We start from the raw sequence: 21,559 nt of genomic DNA, 5'->3' as shown, positions 1-21,559 counted from the left end.
TCATCACGATTAAGTTGCATGTTAACATAAATGTATTGCATGTCACAGGAATAAGTTGCATGTTAACATAAATGTATTGCATGTCACAGGAATAAGTTGCATGTCAGTGCAATTAAATTACATGTCACATGTGTAAGTTGCATGTCATCATAATTAATTTGCATGTCAACATAGTCAAGTTGCATGTCATCATAAATATGTAACATGCGAGAATAAATAAGTTGCATGTCAGCATAATAAAATTGCATGTTACATGAATATCATTAAGTTTCATGTCGACATAAATAAGTTACATGTTATATAATAAAGTTACATGTCAACATAAATAAGTCACATGTCAATATAAATAAGTCACATGTCAACATAAATAAGTCACATGTTATATAATAAAGTTACATGTCAACATAAATAAGTTGAATGTTAACATAAATAAGTTGAATGTTAACATAAATAAGTTGAATGTCAACATGAATAAGTCGCATGTCAACATAAATAAGTTGAATGTTAACATAAGTAAGTTGAATATTAACATAAAAAAGTTGAATGTTAACATAAATAATTTGCATGTCAACATGAATAAGTCGCATGTCAACATAAATAAGTTGAATGTTAGCATAAGTAAGTTGAATATTAACATAAGTAAGTTGAATATTAACATAAATAAGCTGAATGTTAACATAATTAAGTTGAATGTTAACATAATTAAATTGTATACTGCATATCAAACGTTGGCGATATTTGATCTTTTTTTTGCGAATTTTTCTAATCCATATCATTTAACATTTTCAGTGCATTTTAAAAAATAATTAAGTTGCATGTTGACATATTTATGGTGTATGTCAACATAATTATCTAGTTAATGAATATAATCTATAGAAAAATAATTTGTTTTAGGGGGCAGAGTATGCCACCATACTTTGATTTGATGGATTGCTTGATTGTATCTTGCTTAACGTCTCGCTCGAGAATTTTTCACTCATATGGAGACGTCACCAAGACCGGTGAAGGGCTTCAAATTTAGGTATATGCTCAGCGCTTACGGCCACTGAGCAGTGAGGGTTCTTTAGCGTGCCACACCAACTGTGACACGGGTCATCCGTTTTTAAGGTCATCTCCGAGGACCAATGACATTCACATCTGATGCTGAGCGTTTGGCGATGGAACTATCACTATCTGTTTTACCCGACTTAGGTCTGTCGTGGCCGGGATTTGAACCCCGGTCCTTCTGCATGCGGCTCTAACATCTCGGCCACCGATGGAGTAAACGTTTTTAAACTAAATGTGCACCTCATACAAACTGTAGGTCAAGTGGGGAAGGGGGGGGGGGGTGTTTTAAAAACAGCCGAACTTAAGGTCTACCAAATCCAGTACTTCATGTCATAACGTTCTAGGATATTTGAAATGCACTTGTAAATAGAACGGACTTATATTGTATTACGGCTATATGTAGGTGGATATTTATATAGCACATTGACAGAGACTGTGAAACTTTGTCCCGTTTTCTCTAGTTGACTTTGATTCTTGTTCGAGTTAAACACCATAGATAGCGTTCGGACTGAAAATTTTACAAGTACAGGAAGCAGCATTTTGTTTAAGAAAATAATAAAAAAGAAGAGAAAACTATATCAACAGACGCATCTCAGTTTGACACGATGAAAGCATGCGATATCTACGAATTTGCAGTCCGTGACAAAGCGAACATTGATCGACACTGATTAATTGAAATGGTATGCACATTTACCGTATTTATAAATTTACCTCACTTTATCCAAGTCGCATTTGATTTGTTTGTCAGAGTAAAGCAAATGCCACAGCAGCCCACGAAAAGATCGGTGATTGACAGTTCTCACCTGTAAAAAAGACTCCGTTAGTATCTGTTCTATTTTGTTTTTCTCGATTATGTCCCAAGTCAACATAAGTACGTACAGGATCAAACAAGCATGTTCTGTGATAACCAAGCGAGGGGCCCTTGGGCTATAGTGCTCAACCATATCTTATTCATAAGTTTCACTTACAGTGGAAAAAATTACATTCAAAGCTTAAGCAAATATTAATCTACATGTACGCTACAAGATGATACTTACAATTGAACTAATTGCGTTTCTTGACAAGATTTGTAAATATTTTCTCATTATGTTCTAATGTAAAATTCTATTGTCTATAAGGTGATAGTGGTTTGACCCTGATCACGGTTTGAAGAAAGGTGAAGATAACGAACAGTGAACAATCTCATAACTCCTATAAGCAATACAAAATAAAGAGTTGGGCAAACACGGACCCCTGGAGATACCAGAGGTTGGATCAGGTGCCTAGGAGGAGTAAGCATCCCCTGTCGACCGGTCACACCCGCCGTGAGCCCTATATCTTGATCAGGTAAACGGAGTTATCCGTAGATAAAATCAATGTGCCAAGAACGGCCTAACAATCAGTATGAAACATGTCAGACAGCATTTGACCCAATGATAGGTTGAATTGGTAAACTATATCGTTATAACGACCATAGAATTTGCGAAATGTTGACTTAAAGGAGACTGTTGGAACCCCTGCACATTAGAACTGTTCTAATGTAGAATTTTGTTGTTTATAATGTGATAGTGATTTGACCCTGATCACGGTTGAACTGTTCTAATGTAGAATTTTATTGTTTATAATGTGATAGTGATTTGACTCTGATCACGGTTGAACTGTTCTAATGTAGAATTTTATTGTTTATAATGTGATAGTGATTTAACCCTGGTCACGGTTGAACTGTTCTAATGTAGAATTTTATTGTTTATAATGTGATAGTGATTTGACCCTGATCACGGTTGAACTGTTCTAATGTAGAATTTTATTGTTTATAATGTGATAGTGATTTGACCCTGATCACGGTTGAACTGTTCTAATGTAGAATTTTATTGTTTATAATGTGATAGTGATTTGACCCTGATCACGGTTTGAACTGTTCAGGATGTACCTCACATGACAAGACTAACTGTAACCTTGTTCTTAAGAAGATTTAGAGAGAGTTTCCTTATACACATTCCTAAGTAAATTTGTATTGTGACCAAATCCCGGCTCTGGGGATCAGAGTTTGAACATGCACTGTACTTTACAGGGGAATACTTGTAAATCAATTTGGCAGGTTATACCTTAAAGGCTTTGGATCTCGTGATTTTTTTTCAAAGTATATCTATACCCTTAAGCTTTCTGTTGTCCATCTCTGGCTCCTGGGAGTCACGTTTTGAACAAAATAATATCTACACAGCAAGAGGATTTGTGTGTAATTAATTAAAGGAGGTATAAAAACCAATCAATGTTATCATGGATGAAAAGTATACTTATAATATGTATGTTTGATCAAGTTGCGGTGTTGGAAATTCTTTAAAACTTGCCTAATCAAGATAGCAAGCAATCGCAATTTCAGTGTAAAATAATTAAGAAATTAAAACAGTTTTTGGACAGAACAAGTTTCTTGGACTCTTTCCACCTAAAATCCATTCTCCTGATCGATCAAGCAACGTACAGAAAATGATAAAATCTTACTTTCTGCACATGCTCATCAACATGTCGAAATCGGCTAGGTTCAGAGTACAAGTCATGCTTTCTCGTCCTACATCTTTTCGGTTGTGGAAATTCCAACGATTTCTTCAACAAATTCTCTGGATCAAAATCTGACGGAATTTTCATCTTTTCTGCCAATTCTGTCTGCAAAGAGAAAAATCAATCTTAAACTCCCTGAATATATAGACTATACATGTAACGGTAACACCGACACTTTTGGACACACAGATCTACATGTAGAATAATTGTAATTTCAAATCCAATATACATGTAACGGGAATGGATGTCGAACAAGGATTTCAAATCCTTCCTATGAGAATATCAGGAAAATATATTTCCTTTCCTCCAGAATATTAAAGTTGGATAATTAAAGATAAACCAAGCTTTCTCCGTGATTCGAATAAAAACCACAAACAATTTATTTTCTATGTCATACATTTACCAATAGTACGTTCTTCCTCTAGCCGACTGATTTTAAAAACCTACCCTTTTCCCCGTTCTATTTACGTTAACCTAGCAACGTCACCGGCCCCGCGCGTGACACAGCGGTAGTGACGCAAGTGACGGCTCTATCGCGTAGTTCTCACGAAATTATGCAAATCAAAGAAAATTGATATAACATATATATATATATATATTTGCTAGACTGCGTAAAATTAAATGTCATAAAAGATTAGTGACACCGATGGCGGCTATATCGCATTAATTTCACTTCTTACGAAACATACATAAATGTACGTATTTTAGAATAAGAAATATAAACTCTGGCAGATGGAATTTTGGTTAAAGAATGTTGTCAACTGACATGATAAACACGAAATTCTTAAATCAACTTTGGACGATGAAGATTGTTTTAATAGACCGCCGAACTCGTGAATCGTGACAGATGGAAATGACCGGCTTCTTTAAGAAGTAAAAGTGTGATGAAATGTTTGAATTGTAAATGATTATGTTAGTTGCTACACTGTAATGATTTATTTATTTATAGTTACATATATGATAGTGCTTCGTTATTTGTTTTATTGCATACAGTACACAGTTTTGCATATCAATTTGTAGTGCTAATATAAATGTACAATGTAAGCATAGGCAAATACACTGCACATGTATATTTCAATTTTAGTGTTTTGAAATGCATGTAAATGTTAACATTATCATAATTTATGGTCAAATCCAATGATAGAATGTGGTTAATTCACTACGCATCAATAGAGTAAGCATATTGGTTACTTATGTAAAGATAAAAAAAAATATGCGATTCAGTTATCCGGACGCTTCATTATTCGGACGATTTTGCCGGGAACCAAAGTGTCCGGATTAACGAGGCTCCACTGTAGTAAGTTTGGCCCTGCCCTTGGGTCAGAATACCTACCCCAGGGATCATGAAATTTACAATTTCGGTTGAGATCTTCCTGCTCTACATCACTATGCATTTAGTTTTTCTTCAACGTGCGGTTCTAGAGAAGAATATTTTTGAAAATTGGTTAATTTTGGACAGTTTTTGTCCCACACTTAAGGCCCCAGGGGTGCAGGAATCCTGAAATTTACAATCTATGTCCCCCTTGTTCCAAAAATGCTTCATACCAAATTTCAAAATAATAGGAATGAATTGTCTATTGTTCACACATTTAATAACTGAACATTTTGGTCCCACCCTAATACCAAAACCCCTACCCCTGGGATCATCAAATTCATAATTTTGATAAAGGAATGCATGTTCTTTATAAATATCTATTCAGTGAGTTTCAATTTAGTATTAATAACACTCAAGAAGACCTTAGTTAAGTGTTTTACACATAAACACTATGTACAATGTACCAAGTTTGGCCCCACCCTGGAGCCAGAACCTCTACCTCGGGGATCATGAAATATATAATTTTGGTAGAGGCCTTCCTGCTCTACATCACTATGCATTTAGTTTTCCTTAAACATGTGCGGTTCTAGAGAAGAAGATTTTTGAAAATTGGTCAACCCCCCTGCGCCCCAGGGGGTGCAGGAGTCCTGAAATTTACAATTTATGTCCCCCTTGTCCCAAAAATGCTTCATAACAAATTTGAAAAGAATTGGATAGACGTAGTTATCAAGAAGTTAAAAATGTTCAATTGTTAACGCACGATGACGGATGACAACCAATTGCATGTAAATGGTATTTACGACAGGAGACCACGTGCGCGAATACATGGTCGAATTGACATTCATGTAACGTAGGTGTTTCGTGTACATTGGCGCGCTAATGCTTCACTTTGTAAGATATCTCTGACAGAGATGAATCTGCTGCAGACATTGACGATTTCGTTACTAAATCATAAATGTCCAGATTTTTACCTCCAAAATTTTGTTATCGGTTAAAATGTTTTGGAGTGTTTATTTTTCTAAGGATCTAGATGCTGAAAAAACACGGAATCACGGCTCAGGGGTCAACACCAACTCTGACCTCCAAGTAGTACGCCACCACTCCCAGTCATTCATATCTTTCACGCCGGGAACATTAACTCTATCTCTAACTCTCACACTAGATATTGCCAAGTGTATTCACACCAATGTATCCTTAGCCACTTAGGAGATTGTAGTAATAAACTCTGGCATTCCTCATTGCCGTTCTTTGATAAATTGGTTTAAATGTGTTACGCGATTATGGAATTTTCTTCCCCAAATATTTCATTGATGATTGGCCCCGTTCAAAAGTGTTTGCAATAAAACTGTCTGTTTTGTTTTGCCAATGAAGGTGGCGGATCTAACATGTGTATATTTCATACTAGAGATCAGCTTTGTATCTGCTATATCAGCTGCTAAACATCAAAGGAGAAAGACCGCGATATCGATAAATACATGTATAAATTTTTCTTGGCTTTCCTACTTTAATAGTGGTTTTCCCCGCGTTTATCTTGGCTTTCTTACTTTAATAGTGGTTTCCCCGCGGTTTTTTTTTCTTGGCTTTTCCACGTTAATCTTGCTTTTCCAACAAACAGGAATAAATACCCTAAGGGCATAACATTCATAAATTTTAACAGGTTAGCCCCAATCGCCCAAATGGGCTTTGGCGTGTGTATACATCTCGGTGCATATGTAAATTAATAATGCTATTTTCTTTATAATTACTATTAAAGTATTCATACACCAGATGCATTCAAAATAGATGAAAACAGCTACTACTGGGACTCCCTTCAGCGACGTGAGAACAGGGGTAGACAAGGCGAAGAAAAGGGGCACTATACCAACAGGTGTACGAACATAAGCTCGCATATAAATCAAGATTTATTGAATAATGATTTTTTTTCCACGGCCCTTAATGGGTGAATAAAAACATATTTCCTATAAATCAAGATTTCCGCATAAGACATTAGCATATAGATAACAAGACTATCGAATATAAATCAGATTTTCGCCAATAAAATATTGCAACGTTTAAACACCATAGTCAGCAGTCGTATTTTCTTAGCTATATATACAACAGGCCTAGATGTTAATATTAAGAAATCATCCGGACAAAGTGCTCTTAGCACAGGGTCCCAGCCATCTTTAGTCAATAAAAAATCCTCATATACTCCACCATTGAGTCTACAAAATGCGCAATGTTTTTATAAACCAGAAGATTGCGATTAGAGGAAAATAAGTATTTACATGTTCCAATGGTATATTGCATTAGACGAAACCATTAGAAGAGCAAAGGACGCGATAGCAAATTTCAAAAGTAATTCATTTCTCTTCAGAGAGAATAAATTTCAATTTCCCCTTCCATTTTTCTTTAGGGCGAATAAATTTCAAATTTATTCCTTTGATAAAAAAGTACATGTCCCCCCTTTAATGATTTAATATCCGGTAAATCTGTCTGAGAAAGCGCTGTTTAGCTTATGATGAAAAGATACACCACTTCTCTTCAATATCTATATATAATGTATCAAAGGTGCCGTTCAAACGTAGATCTATACTAGATAATTATTCATAAAAGTTTCTGCTTCAGTTTTAATTGGATTGAAGTGAATCTTCACACATATGTTCAGTGACATCCCAAGTGTTATTTCCCCCCGTAGTTTTTTGGGGATTTCACTCAATATCTGCAGTGAGAATCATTGTATGAAACGGCGGGTCAATGAGTGGTAGTGCATTCTACCATGCACGGCGGGTCAATGAGTGGTAGTGCATTCTACCATGCACGGCGGGTCAATGAGTGGTAGTGCATTCTACCATGCATTATATGAATAATTTTGATTATAACGAAATATATAAACAGGGTTTGTGTCGTCTGCGAAGCAAAATACTTAAGAATCACTTTGTTTAAGTTCTTAAAAACTGTGAGAGGTTTTAGTACATAAGTACACATGTATCTTGTGTGAAGATAATTCTAAATTATATTTACAAAAAACACAGATGCCCCTGCAAGCCATTGATATGTACATATGCACCTTGTTTAAACTATGGAAAATGATCATAGTAATATTTCCCAATCATTCAATCACGTGACCTACGTTATGTATCAAAATACTATCGTGTGTTTATCATATTTGTATGAAAAGAAATGCTTTTTTTTAAACCGGAAAAGTGTAGTGTTCTTTGTTATCACTGCATTGTTACTATTGAGATTCATGTAGGTTAAATAAACTAGTTGCTCTGTGTTGATTTTATAGATTCTTAATTATATCAACAAAGATTACAGTGGCGATTAACAAACAATAATTTCTAAACTGTCCTTCTTCCACAGTACACTTGCCATAGACCTCTGGTATATACAGGGGTCCATGTTTGCCCTTCTCTTAATTGTGTATCTTTCTTAGGGTTTATGAGATTGATTACTGCTCTTTATCGTCATCTTTTCATGCATGTGTAACAGGAAGGGAGAAAATGCAACGGACCAGACCGGGATTCGAACCCAGGTCCCCTGAATCTCTAGTCATGTGCTCTACCAAATGAACTATCTGGCCACCGGCGATCGAATCCGGTTGACTGCTACACGTGCAAACTGATTCCCACCGAAACTTTGCGCGGGAGTAATCAAAACTTTGCGGTAAGGCCACACCAATTTGTAAAATAGTTCTTCGGATTTTCAAACAAAAAAAGTGAGGCGAGAGGGCGAAATTATTTTACAAATATTATTTTTAATTTTGGAGATAAAAATTATGAGGCGAGCGAATACAAGAAATATAAATATTTTTAATTGAATTAAGTGTGATTTTAAAAAGCGGGCGCCTAAAAATAAAGATCTAAAATCATCAGATATCATTTGTTTACCACATAAACTTAATATTTTTCAACTTTGTTGATATAGTTTACAATAAATAAGAAGTATTTCAGGTTTCAAAGACTTATTTTCTTTATACCTAATACATGTACTTTGCAACATTAACTGATAAGGTCTTTTTCAAGAATTCTATTTAAGTTTCATTTCTACAAATTTTCGATTCGGAGATATGCATATTGCTAGGGACACATCCAGTTTTGACATTCATTGCAAATGCAATATCCATTGCATCGCTTTGAGCATTTTCTTGAATTTTGATAGGACATCGCCAAACCTTTTGTGAATTTGTCGTTAACTGTCGGTCCGGTTTAAAATAGTCATCGATCAGTACCCCTTGCTTGTTGTAAGAGGCGAATAAATGGGGCGGTCCTTCAGATAGGACTGCAAAAACTGAGATCCTTGTCACAGCAGGTGTGGCAGGATAAAGATCCCTCAGTGCCATAAGCGCTGAGCATAGGCCTAAATTTTGCAGCCCGTCACAGGCAATGGTAACGTCTTTTATGTGAGTGAAATATTCTCAAGAGAGACTTCAGTCAATATATAGGCTAATCAAACAATCAATCATACGCTGTCAATGTTCTCTAAATAGTGGCATCGAATAGCGCTTCAAAAGTTTCATCGACTTCCAGTTCGATTCCAGCATAAGGAACAACTTCCAATCCAGTGTTATGAAGTATCGAACATATTAAGATAGACATCATGAATAACTTAACCGTATTACACTGTTAGGAAATTTCTCGAGAGCCTGCGCTTTAATCTCAGCGAGATTCGTCGAGGCTGGATATTTGGACTGACGCCTCTTCCGAATCTCAGACCAGTGTCACATAAAGTGATTCGGGAAATCTTGCCTGAACTTCGGCCGCTTGTTGCGATTAAAATGGGTTAAATTGAATTTCTTGCCCGTTTCAACTTTTCGCCTCAGACATCCTATTAACTCCCTATCACAATGAAACATGCATTTCTTACCTTTACAAGGTGTAAATCCCACAGTAATTCAAGTTGGCTATTTTCGAAGCCATTGCAAACGGCCACCATTTCATATTTTACCTTCTCAACACTGAAGAGTTCCGATATACTACTTCATGACAATTTGTACTATGATTGAAAATACAGAACTTATTGGTTGACAATTACTTTGTACAAAGCATTTAAGCATAAAAATTAAAAACAATAAAAAGAAAACTGTGTAATATTTAATCAATCTATTAGAAGGCGTCCTAAACTATCGGAACTCTTCAGTGTTGAGAAGGTAAAATATGAAATGGTGGCCGTTTGCAATGGCTTCGAAAATAGCCAACTTGAATTACTGTGGGATTTACACCTTGTAAAGGTAAGAAATGCATGTTTCATTGTGATAGGGAGTTAATAGGATGTCTGAGGCGAAAAGTTGAAGTGGGCAAGAAATTCAATTTAACCCATTTTAATCGCAACAAGCGGCCGAAGTTCAGGCAAGATTTCCCGAATCACTTTATGTGACACTGGTCTGAGATTCGGAAGAGGCGTCAGTCCAAATATCCAGCCTCGACGAATCTCGCTGAGATTACCTGCGCTTCTGTCATTTCTCAGCATATACATCAAGGTTATTTGTGCGCTTGTTGTAAAAACTAAAAAAAATATTTACGGATATTTTTTAACACGCGGGCGGATATTGTTTTTGATAATATTATAATTTGGATTTGTTACAAATAGAAGCGGCGAATCCGACGAACTAGATTACAAATTGACATGGCATAACTACAGGTATTAGAAGCCTGTGTATATATGTACAACAGTCTCTACAAACTGAAATTCTGTAGAAACTTATGTTTCAGCAAGTTCCTTTGCAGATACTAATTGTAAAAGTGGACATCTAAAAGTTTCTGCAGTGAAACCTGATGAAACAAAGTTTTAATTCTGTGCGGAAACCATTTTATACGTACAATTAAGATTATGCAGTATTTCAGCCATGCGGAACCTGTATTTTCCCTCCAGTGTATAACACCTTTGTATTCTGTCCATTAAATTACAAGCCTTGTGTTGTAGGGGCTCTGTTACAGAACCGGTCACATCCGGGCAACACCCGGTGTTGCTGTTCTGTCAATTTCCTATTCATTTACATACAAAACATTCCATGATTATTTTGTGGTATCTTTTATGCAAATAAAACGAGACGTTGTGTAACTAGTGATAAAGCGCTAACAAGTATTACTCAATTAGATTGCGCACAACTCCGTGTTGAGGAAGGAGAAAAAAACACCAGAAAACACTGATATGGATGGAAGTAAATTATTGTTTTGAAATTGAAAACTTTCAAATTTACTTCAAAAGTAGAAAGTAAAACAGCAGAAAGTAACCTGGACAAAAAATGAAACTCCCGTTGGACTCAAAGATAATATACATACTATCATGATACATTGACATCTCTGCTACATTGAAACTTACAATCTACATGTATCGGCAGTATGACGACACGTTAACCCGCTAATGTATTGCTGAATTTTATTTTTCCATGTTTGTTTCTAAAGGAAGTGAGCCATTATGTTAATGTGTTACTCATCTTTAAGCATTGAATTACTTTTTTGATTTTTATTGTGCAATCAAATAATGCAATGTCCTTCAACGAAGAAAGAGCAATCTGCCACACCACGAGACTCAACAAGGCGCGAATCGACAGGCAAATGGTTCCCTTATCACCGAGAGATCTGTTTCGTATCCATAAGAACAGATAGGCAATGAAATCAATTCTGCAAACAAACATATGGTAATCATTTAACTGCTGTTTATATCAAGTGTGAAGTGTACCAAAAGGTTTTATCGCTTATTCTGCCGACTAATTGGCACTCAGGTTATTCAAATAAAGTTGCGCGACAGAGATGTCTTGAACATTATTGTAAATTCACTTCAGAGTTAAAGCAAATTTAAGCCAAGTATTGAACAAGTATTAAACAAACAGACACAATATGGTGTCAGGTTCAGAGTGAGCTCTTTGACTGTCTTAGGAGTTTTACCTCACCAAAGTCCCTCTAAAATCCGCAAAGAAACCTACAGAAATGAACCCTTTTAATGAAAAGATCATATCAACCTGTGTATTTACATAGTCACTAGAAGTTGTAAGGAAATATTCGAGAACATTGAAGTCCTTAAACGAAGTATACTAATATCTCCTAATGATATTTCTTCAGGGACCAAATCAAATCAAGCGTCCAAGCTCCTTTCCTGTTCAACGATAGTGAAACCTAGGGACACTTTCCGAATCTCAAAATATTCTGCGTTCGGAGAAGCTATCAATATTTCTCCCGTTTTAGTAGCAGACCTTGTTTTTGCATTCAGTAGTTTTGCACTGCTTTGCTTGCTAATTAAACATAATCTCCTTAATCGATATTGGGATATTTTGAAAGTGAAGCAAATGAAAAAATAATGATTTTACCGATTTATAGAGCCAAGTACATATTCATAGAGCGGAGTACGGCAAACAATAGATATAAATTCACACAGTAAGCATTTATTAACCACATTCTAGACACACACTCCCCCAAAAATTAGGACGCATGGGCCTCATTGCTCACCTGAGCAGTTATATTTTCATTTTGGGTTAAATTTCGAGAAGATTTTTATAGATGTGGGAAATTTGCGTGACGATACTTGCATCAGTTGAAACAAATATCCTCTTTTACTTTCTAAGTAAGTACTAAGAATATAAAGTAGATAGTTCATACTTTTACTAACTATCAAGCATTTTATCAAAGGACTTCACTTTTGGAAAAACATGACTAGCGAATTTGTAAAGTTGCTGGTGTTTTTGTTTTTGTAGGGGTATCGTATTTGTAAAGTTGCTGGTGTTTTTGTTTTTGGAGGGGTATCGTATTGAGTTGATCGTGATTCTATATAACGGCATACTAAACCTCACCTAGAGTTGATCGTAATACTATATAACGGCATACTAAACATCACCTAGAGTTGATCGTGATTCTATATGACGGCATACTAAACATCACCTAGAGTTGATCGTGATTCTATATAACGGCATACTAAACATCACCTAGAGTTGATCGTGATTCTATATAATGACATACTAAACATCACCTAGAGTTGATCGTGATTCTATATAACGGCATACTAAACATCACTAGAGTTGATTGTAATACTATATAACGACATACTAAACATCACCTAGAGTTGATCGTGACACTATATAACGACATACTAAATATCACCTAGAATTGATCGTAATACTATATAACGACATACTAAACATCACCTAGAGTTGATATTGACACTATATAACGGCATACTAAACATCATCTAGAGTTGATCATAATATTATATAACAGCATACTAAACATCACCTAGAGTTGATCGTGATTCTATATAACGGCATATTAAACATCACCTAGAGTTGATATTGACACTATATAACGACATACTAAATATCACCTAGAATTGATCGTAATACTATATAACGACATACTAAACATCACCTAGAGTTGATATTGACACTATATAACGGCATACTAAACATCATCTAGAGTTGATCATAATATTATATAACAGTATACTAAACATCACCTAGAGTTGATCGTGACATTATATAACGACATACTAAACATCACCTCGAGTTGATATTGACAATATATAACAGAATACTAAACAGCACCTAGAGTTGATCGTGATTCTATATAACGGCATACTAAACATCACCAAGAGTTGATATTGACAATATATAACAGAATACTAAACATCACCTAGAGTTGATCGTGATTCTATATAACGGCATACTAAACATCACCAAGAGTTGATCATAATACTATATAACGACATACTAAACATCACTTAGAGTTGATCGTAACACTATATAACAGCATACTAAACCTCATCTAGAGTTGATCGTGATTCTATATAACGACATACTAAACATCATCTAGAGTTGATCGTAACACTATATAACGGCATACTAAACATCATCTAGAGTTGATCGTGACACTATATAACAGCATACTAAACATCACCTAGAGTTGATAATGACACTATATAATGACATACTAAACATCACCTAGAGTTGATCGTAATACTATATAACGGCATACTAAACATCACCTAGAGTTGATCGTAATACTATGTAACGGCATATTAAACATCACCTAGAGTTGATCGTAATACTATATAACGGCATATTAAACATCACCTAGAGTTGATCGTGACACTATATAACAGAATACTAAACATCACCTAGAGTTGATCGTGACACTATATAATGACATACTAAACATCACTTAGAGCTGATCATAATACTATATAACGGCATATTAAACATCACCTAGAGTTGATCGTGATTCTATATAATGACATACTAAACATCACTTAGAGCTGATCATAATACTATATAACGGCATACTAAACATCACCTAGAACTGATCGTAATACTATATAACGACATACTAAACATCACCTAGAGTTGATCGTAACACTATATAACAGTATACTAAACATCACCTAGAGTTGATCGTAATACTATATAACGGCATACTAAACATCACCTAGAGTTGATCGTAACACTATATAACGACATACTAAACATCACCTAGAGTTGATCGTAATACTATATAACGACATACTAAACATCACCTAGAGTTGATCGTGACACTATATAACGACATACTAAACATCACCTAAAGTTTATCGTAATATTATATAACGGCATACTAAACATCACCTAGAGTTGATCGTGACACTATATAACGGCATACTAAACATCACCTAGAGTTGATCGTGATTCTATATGACGGCATACTAAACATCACCTAGAGTTGATCGTGATTCTATATGACGGCATACTAAACATCACCTAGAGTTGATCGTGATTCTATATGACGGCATACTAAACATCACCTAGAGTTGATCGTGACACTATATAACGGCATACTAAACATCACCTAGAGTTGATCGTAATACTATATAACGACATACTAAACATCACCTAGAGTTGATCGTAATACTATATAACAGAATACTAAACATCACCTAAAGTTAATCGTGACATATATAATGACATACTAAACATCACCTAGAGTTGATTGTAATACTATATAACAGCATACTAAACATTACCTAAAGTTGATCGTAATACTATATAACGACATACTAAACATCACCTAGAGTTGATCGTGACACTATATAACGACATACTAAACATCACCTAGAGTTGATTGTAATACTATATAACAGCATACTAAACATTACCTAGAGTTGATCGTAATACTATATAACGACATACTAAACATCACCTAGAGTTGATCGTAATATAATGGCGTACTAAACATCACCTAGAGTTGATCGTAACACTATATAACGGCATACTAAACATCATCTAGAGTTGATCGTGACACTATATAACAGTATACTAAACATCACCTAGAGTTGATCGTGACACTATATAACGACATACTAAACATCACGTAGAGTTGATCGTAATACTATATAACGACATACTAAACATCACCTAGAGTTGATCGTGACACTATATAACGACATACTAAACATCACCTAGAGTTGATCGTAATATAATGGCGTACTAAACATCACCTAGAGTTGATCGTGACACTATATAACAGAATACTAAACATCACCTAGAGTTGATCGTGATATTATATAACGACATACTAAACATCACCTAGAGTTGATCGTAACACTATATAACAGCATACTAAATATCACGTAGAGTTGATCGTAATACTATATAACGACATACTAAACATCACGTAGAGTTGATCGTAATACTATATAACGACATACTAAACATCACCTAGAGTTGATCGTAATATAATGGCGTACTAAACATCACCTAGAGTTGACAGAACTAATCAAAATACAGTCCAGCTTAAAGGACTGAAATTTGTTGACAGTACGTCAATAGTTAGTATTGTCACTTATCAATCATTTAATATCAGATCAATATTACACTTGTTGCAAGACCATCTCAGCATTTATTATACAATGGCGATATGTCAGACGGTCCACTATGAACTGACAAATAACGAGCAAGCAGGGGGCATAATAAACAGTGTGAATATTATCCCAGCCACCGTCCCCTCATTTTTGTTATAAATATTGTATTTTTGGTAAAACCAATATCTGGAATGAGGATAGTGATGTTAACTTCCTACTCCCTCAAGTTAGGACTTCATCACTATATGAATAGCTTTCTACTTCAACAATGAGATCATAGAATGATGTACATGCACCTATCCATAACCCCCTTACACTACTGCTATTAAAAATATGTACTACTTCAATGATGATAATATCCCGCATAGTCAATTCAGAAATAACGCTAATATATTTTTAAAATACGAATCTACACGGCCACATTTTACGAGATAATGCTACTTGTGAGACAAATGGTCATCATACAGAAAATGCTTTTCGGTTTTGCTGTTGAATGCGCTCGGTTTGAGAAACTCTGCTGGAGTCTATCAATGTAATGCAACTGCCAGTTCCTATATCACTCAAGTTATTTCTTTATCGTAGTGAATATCTTGGCTTCAAAGACAATTTCAGATTTTTTAAAAATCGATTCGAAAATACATTTTGGAAACCAGGAGGTTTTCGTATATGCATACATTTTCACGGAGTGTCTGATTGTTCAAGTTCTAAATGTATCGCATTTTGTATATACTTCACTTCTTCCTGCTAAATCGGTACCCCTCCCTTTTCTATTATTACCCTCCCCCCCCCCCCCACTCGCTCTTTGTTTTACGGTTCGTTCAGTTTCCTTTAAACATTTGTATGGGAAGAAATTTTTGTGTTTACTAAAAATCCTTACACCACTATCAAACTTTTTCCCTGTTCATAGTCTTTTCACCGAGATAATATTATTCTCCATTATATAATTTTTCTATCATAGTATTACGTGCCTTAAAAGAGAAGGCTTATATAGGCGCAGCCTGCTGCCTGTTTATGTTTTATATCATGTTTATGTTTTACATCATGTTCATGTTTTACATCATGTTTATGTTTTACATCATGTTTATGTTTTACATCATGTTTATGTTTTACATCATGTTCATGTTTTACATCATGTTTATGTTTTACATCATGTTTATGTTTTACATCATGTTTATGTTTACATCATGTTTATGTTTTACATCATGTTTATGTTTTGCATCATGTTTATGTTTTGCATCATGTTTATGTTTTACATCATGTTTATGTTTACATCATTTTATGTTTTACATCATGTTTATGTTTACATCATTTTATGTTTTACATCATGTTTATGTTTTATATCATGTTTATGTTTACATCATTTTATGTTTTACATCATTTTATGTTTTACATCATGTTTATGTTTACATCATGTTTATGTTTACATCATTTTATGTTTTACATCATGTTTATGTTTACATCATTTTATGTTTTACATCATGTTTATGTTTTATATCATGTTTATGTTTACATCATTTTATGTTTTACATCATTTTATGTTTTACATCATGTTTATGTTTACATCATGTTTATGTTTACATCATTTTATGTTTTACATCATGTTTATGTTTACATCATTTTATGTTTTACATCATGTTTATGTTTTACGTCCTGTTTTACGTCATGTTTATGTTTTACATCATGTTTATGTTTTACATCATGTTGATGTTTTACATCATGTTTATGTTTACATCATTTTATGTTTTGCATCATGTTTATGTTTTGCATCATGTTTATGTTTTACATCATGTTTATGTTTTACATCATGTTTATGTTTACATCATTTTATGTTTTGCATCATGTTTATGTTTTGCATCATGTTTATGTTTTGCATCATGTTTATGTTTTACATCATGTTTATGTTTACATCATGTTTATGTTTTACATCATGTTTATGTTTACATCATTTTATGTTTTACGTCATGTTTATGTTTTACATCATGTTTATGTTTACATCATTTTATGTTTTACGTCATGTTTATGTTTTACGTCATGTTTATGTTTTACATCATGTTTATGTTTACATCATTTTATGTTTTACATCATGTTTATGTTTTACATCATGTTTATGTTTTACGTCATGTTTATGTTTTACGTCCTGTTTATGTTTACATCATTTTATGTTTTGCATCATGTTTATGTTTTACGTCATGTTTATGTTTTACATCATGTTTATGTTTTATATCATGTTTATGTTTACATCATTTTATGTTTTACATCATGTTTATGTTTATGTTTACATCATTTTATGTTTTACGTCATGTTTATGTTTTACATCATGTTTATATTTTACATCATGTTTATGTTTTACATCATGTTTATGTTTACATCATTTTATGTTTTACATCATGTTTATGTTTATGTTTTACGTCATGTTTATGTTTACATCATGTTTTACATCATGTTTATGTTTTACATCATGTTTATGTTTTACATCATGTTTTACGTCATGTTTATGTTTTACATCATGTTTATGTTTTACATAACAAAAAAATCGATTAAATCAAATCAACATAAATTACTGAGGGTTGGGATCAAGTCAGTTTTACTTAACGGGACCTTGCCCCATATATCTTCATCCGGATAAAGTGCAATGTGAACGCACGAGACATCACAGCTGACTTTGGACTAAAACTTATAAATTTGCGACGAGGTTTAGTAAGTTATGCAGATTTTCACCACTGAAAAGTTTACAGATTTCATAGTGACTTTGAGGCAGGCTAGGTTAACCAACTTCAAACTTACATGACGTTAACTTGGGTCCAATCGAGAAAAATATTGTGGACTATTGTAAGTTCAGGTTAAGTTGAAATGGTGTTATGTCGTAGCTATATTCCACCGCAGTAACCCACCCCCCCCCGGAAAACTGGCTATACATGTATCTGGAGTAGAGTTGTCTATCCGAAGGGGGGGGGGGGGGCTACTAGCTCGTAGAATTTCTTCCTTAGTGGGGTTTTAGATTTGAATTATAAGAAATATATCTGGAAGGCCAACAAGGGTTTTAAATCGATGGTTTGTAAAACGAATGCCGTAAAATTACATTATATCTGTGCATGAAAACTCTTGTATTATATAACATTTATATAGACAAGTATGTTTTAATTTGTTTCATCGGGTTACTTAAATACTCCAATGTTCCTGCATGTAAAATGTCTGCAAACCCATGCTTCCGCGTGTTCTAAATAGGATTTTAATCTTATTGGCTAATTTGTTAATGACAACTATACTTTCTTAATTTCAACTAAATAATCTAAACTTAACTTGAATATTTGATACAAAATCTGACATGCATGATAATTACGTACAAATTCTGCACTCCCTGTTTCGATATTCCCGACTGTTTGGTAAAAATGGCACTCTCACGGTCCGATGTGTGTGGGCGTTCCTAATCCACGAAATTCAAAAGCAGTCTCTTCCAACATCTGTGTTATTCATAATTTTTTTAATAAGATAGGCTGATATAAATGCCTACAGGTAATTAATGAATCACCGTTTGAAGCTCGTTGGGAGTGTTTGGAGACCATTTGTTACGAACTTCTTTGCAATTAGCCCTTTAAGCTAGTTTATACTTTAGTAATGCTGCTGATGAAAGCATGCTCAGGGACAAGATATGCCTTCACACGCGTCATGTCTTTGAGTGCATTTCAGCAAACATAAAAAATACTGTACGTACAAAGAAGGTGCACGTGGAATATTCATATTCTACACGTAATTCGTATAAAAAGCGCTTGCGAATCGACGAATGTATATTCTCCTGTAAATATTGTTAAACAATGTGTTTGTACATGTAAGTACATGTATTGGTCAACTCTAATAGAGAAACTCAAAATATCTTCTTCCGGAAATGATACCAAAGAGTCGTAAATTCTTAATTAGATATTCCTTTTACTCGTAGACATAAGATCAGGAGTCTGTCATTGACTGACCGGAAGGGACTGAAAAAAAGAGAATACATGCATTCTTCTATTTGGAAATGTCGTTTTTGCTGCCTGAAGTTACAATGTACATATATATCTTTCCATAATTGTAATATATCTAAATAACAATATTAATGAATTGATTTTAAAATAAGGAAAGAATATGTATACTTTATTAAGAGATAATGAATAACTTCTCAAGTATTGCAAAGAATGGTTCGCAATAAACTACCCTTCCAATTTTCTATCATAATTATGACTAATCACAGACGAGCAATATTTCCAGATCGTCTAAAAGGTCGTTGATTATACGGAATGCGTCTGTTCACCTATGAAATGTTTTTCTTGCCTATACCCACAGTTCAAAATGGTAGGTCACATAGTGGAAACAAACAAAATTTAAAACGCGGTCTAAACCGAAGTATACATAGTACAAGATATACTTCTATTTACACAGTAAGATAAAGTATATAACGATTTAAGATTAAAGCGAACACGGAGTGTGGGGAGTGTAATACTGCCTATTGAAGCAGAACGGTAACTTTTACTGTGCAGTGCAACGCTAGAACCCAAGTCATATGATTCCATTTGTCACATTTCATTCTATTTTTAAAACGATTAATGCAGAAAACCATGGGGAAAAAAACCCCATGAAATAGAAATAACAAAACATTATTACATCCTTTGATCCAGCCAATCCGGATAACTGTGTGTAAAATCGTTCCACAGTCTACCTTGAAGATTGAAGTTTTCGACCTACACACGTATATAAGTTTCCCTACCTGACGGAATCAATTCCTACAGTATTCCACGCATTAAAATCTTCTGTGTTCACGCTTGGGTCACGGTCACAGACGAGAAATGTAAATCCACAGTAGAAAGTTCAATTCTTGTCGGAAGATATACAGGGATCAGGTAACCTCAGACGACTACAGTGAAAATTAGAACCGCCTGTTATCGGCGCTGTCAATCACACTGGACGGTGGAAAGCGATAATACGATACCGAACCGATTATGAGGCTGGGCTACACATCTCCTCATTTTTTTTACGCTGATAGCATGACTTTGTGATTAAATACAGGACCCCCCATTCAATACACACACACACCTGCAAGTCACTACACTATTTTCTATTGGCATGCTAATAAAAACCTGACACCCAAAATAAATATTACACCTTTTCCTACTGCCACTGGATTTAAATCCCAGCGATGAATTGTAAAATTTTAACTTTATACTTAAAAGTCATGCTCACTCGTAGCTGCACATATCTATTCACCTCTCTTTACAACAGAGGACTGCAATTTGTAGCGTGAACAGTTGCTATCTTAGGTAAAATCATTCCTACCCTTCTCAGATAATGTTAAATTATACATGTAATTACAATGTGTAGTTGTGCTAAGATGTGCAGATTCACATAAGAGTAAACTAAAACAAAAATAAAAGTTCTAAATTACTGAAATAAAACACAACCTGTGTTATTAGATTAAATCCGATATCATCACACCATCACCAACAAATGACCTTGCTGTTCTGGAGAAGGTCAAAGACATTGCAAAACAATATGGCGACTGTAATCGCGGGGGCATAAAAACTTGAATCCACACAACTTGAGCTCATTTGACAGTGAAGGAGGAGAAAGCATGCGATTGTGGATTACGAATGATGTATCCTTATTTATCTCGTATAAGTGCAATAAAAACAAAACAAATCATTGGGTTACATTTATTTGGCGTTTATCGTTTATGTGGGCAAGGATGATAATACAAACAAGTCCGGACTTCCAAAACAACGGGTAGGCCTAGCAACACAATCTCAACAACATTTCAATGCAAAATCATTATAACTTTATATGACCTTGACCCTAGGAGATGCAGAAGTCATGGTCAAAGAATAGAAGGTT

At 34.5% G+C, this 21,559-nt stretch overlaps 1 protein-coding gene across 3 annotated transcripts in view; it reads right to left on the bottom strand.

Annotated features, from left to right (window-relative positions):
• LOC125658533 (uncharacterized) overlaps nucleotides 1-21,282 on the bottom strand; it is a 34,844-nt gene extending 13,562 nt beyond the window's left edge. Inside the window, exons 1-3 of one of the 3 annotated variants that reach the window (XM_048889812.2) lie at nucleotides 21,130-21,282; nucleotides 3,526-3,687; nucleotides 1,759-1,850 (exon numbers count right to left, since the gene is read on the bottom strand). In XM_048889812.2, the coding sequence (XP_048745769.2) occupies nucleotides 1,759-1,850; nucleotides 3,526-3,669 (236 nt within the window). In that variant the 5' untranslated portion in view covers nucleotides 3,670-3,687; nucleotides 21,130-21,282. Of the gene's footprint in view, nucleotides 1-1,758; nucleotides 1,851-3,525; nucleotides 3,688-10,698; nucleotides 10,925-20,438; nucleotides 20,954-21,129 lie in introns of those variants that run through there. The other 2 variants (XM_048889809.2, XM_048889811.2) reach the window with 2 other exon arrangements.
• Between the last annotated feature and the right edge of the window lie 277 nt (nucleotides 21,283-21,559).

Source organism: Ostrea edulis, chromosome 9 (assembly GCF_947568905.1).
Source record: "Ostrea edulis chromosome 9, xbOstEdul1.1, whole genome shotgun sequence".
Lineage (NCBI taxonomy): Eukaryota > Metazoa > Mollusca > Bivalvia > Ostreida > Ostreidae > Ostrea > Ostrea edulis.
This window is presented reverse-complemented; position numbering and strand designations above follow the sequence as displayed.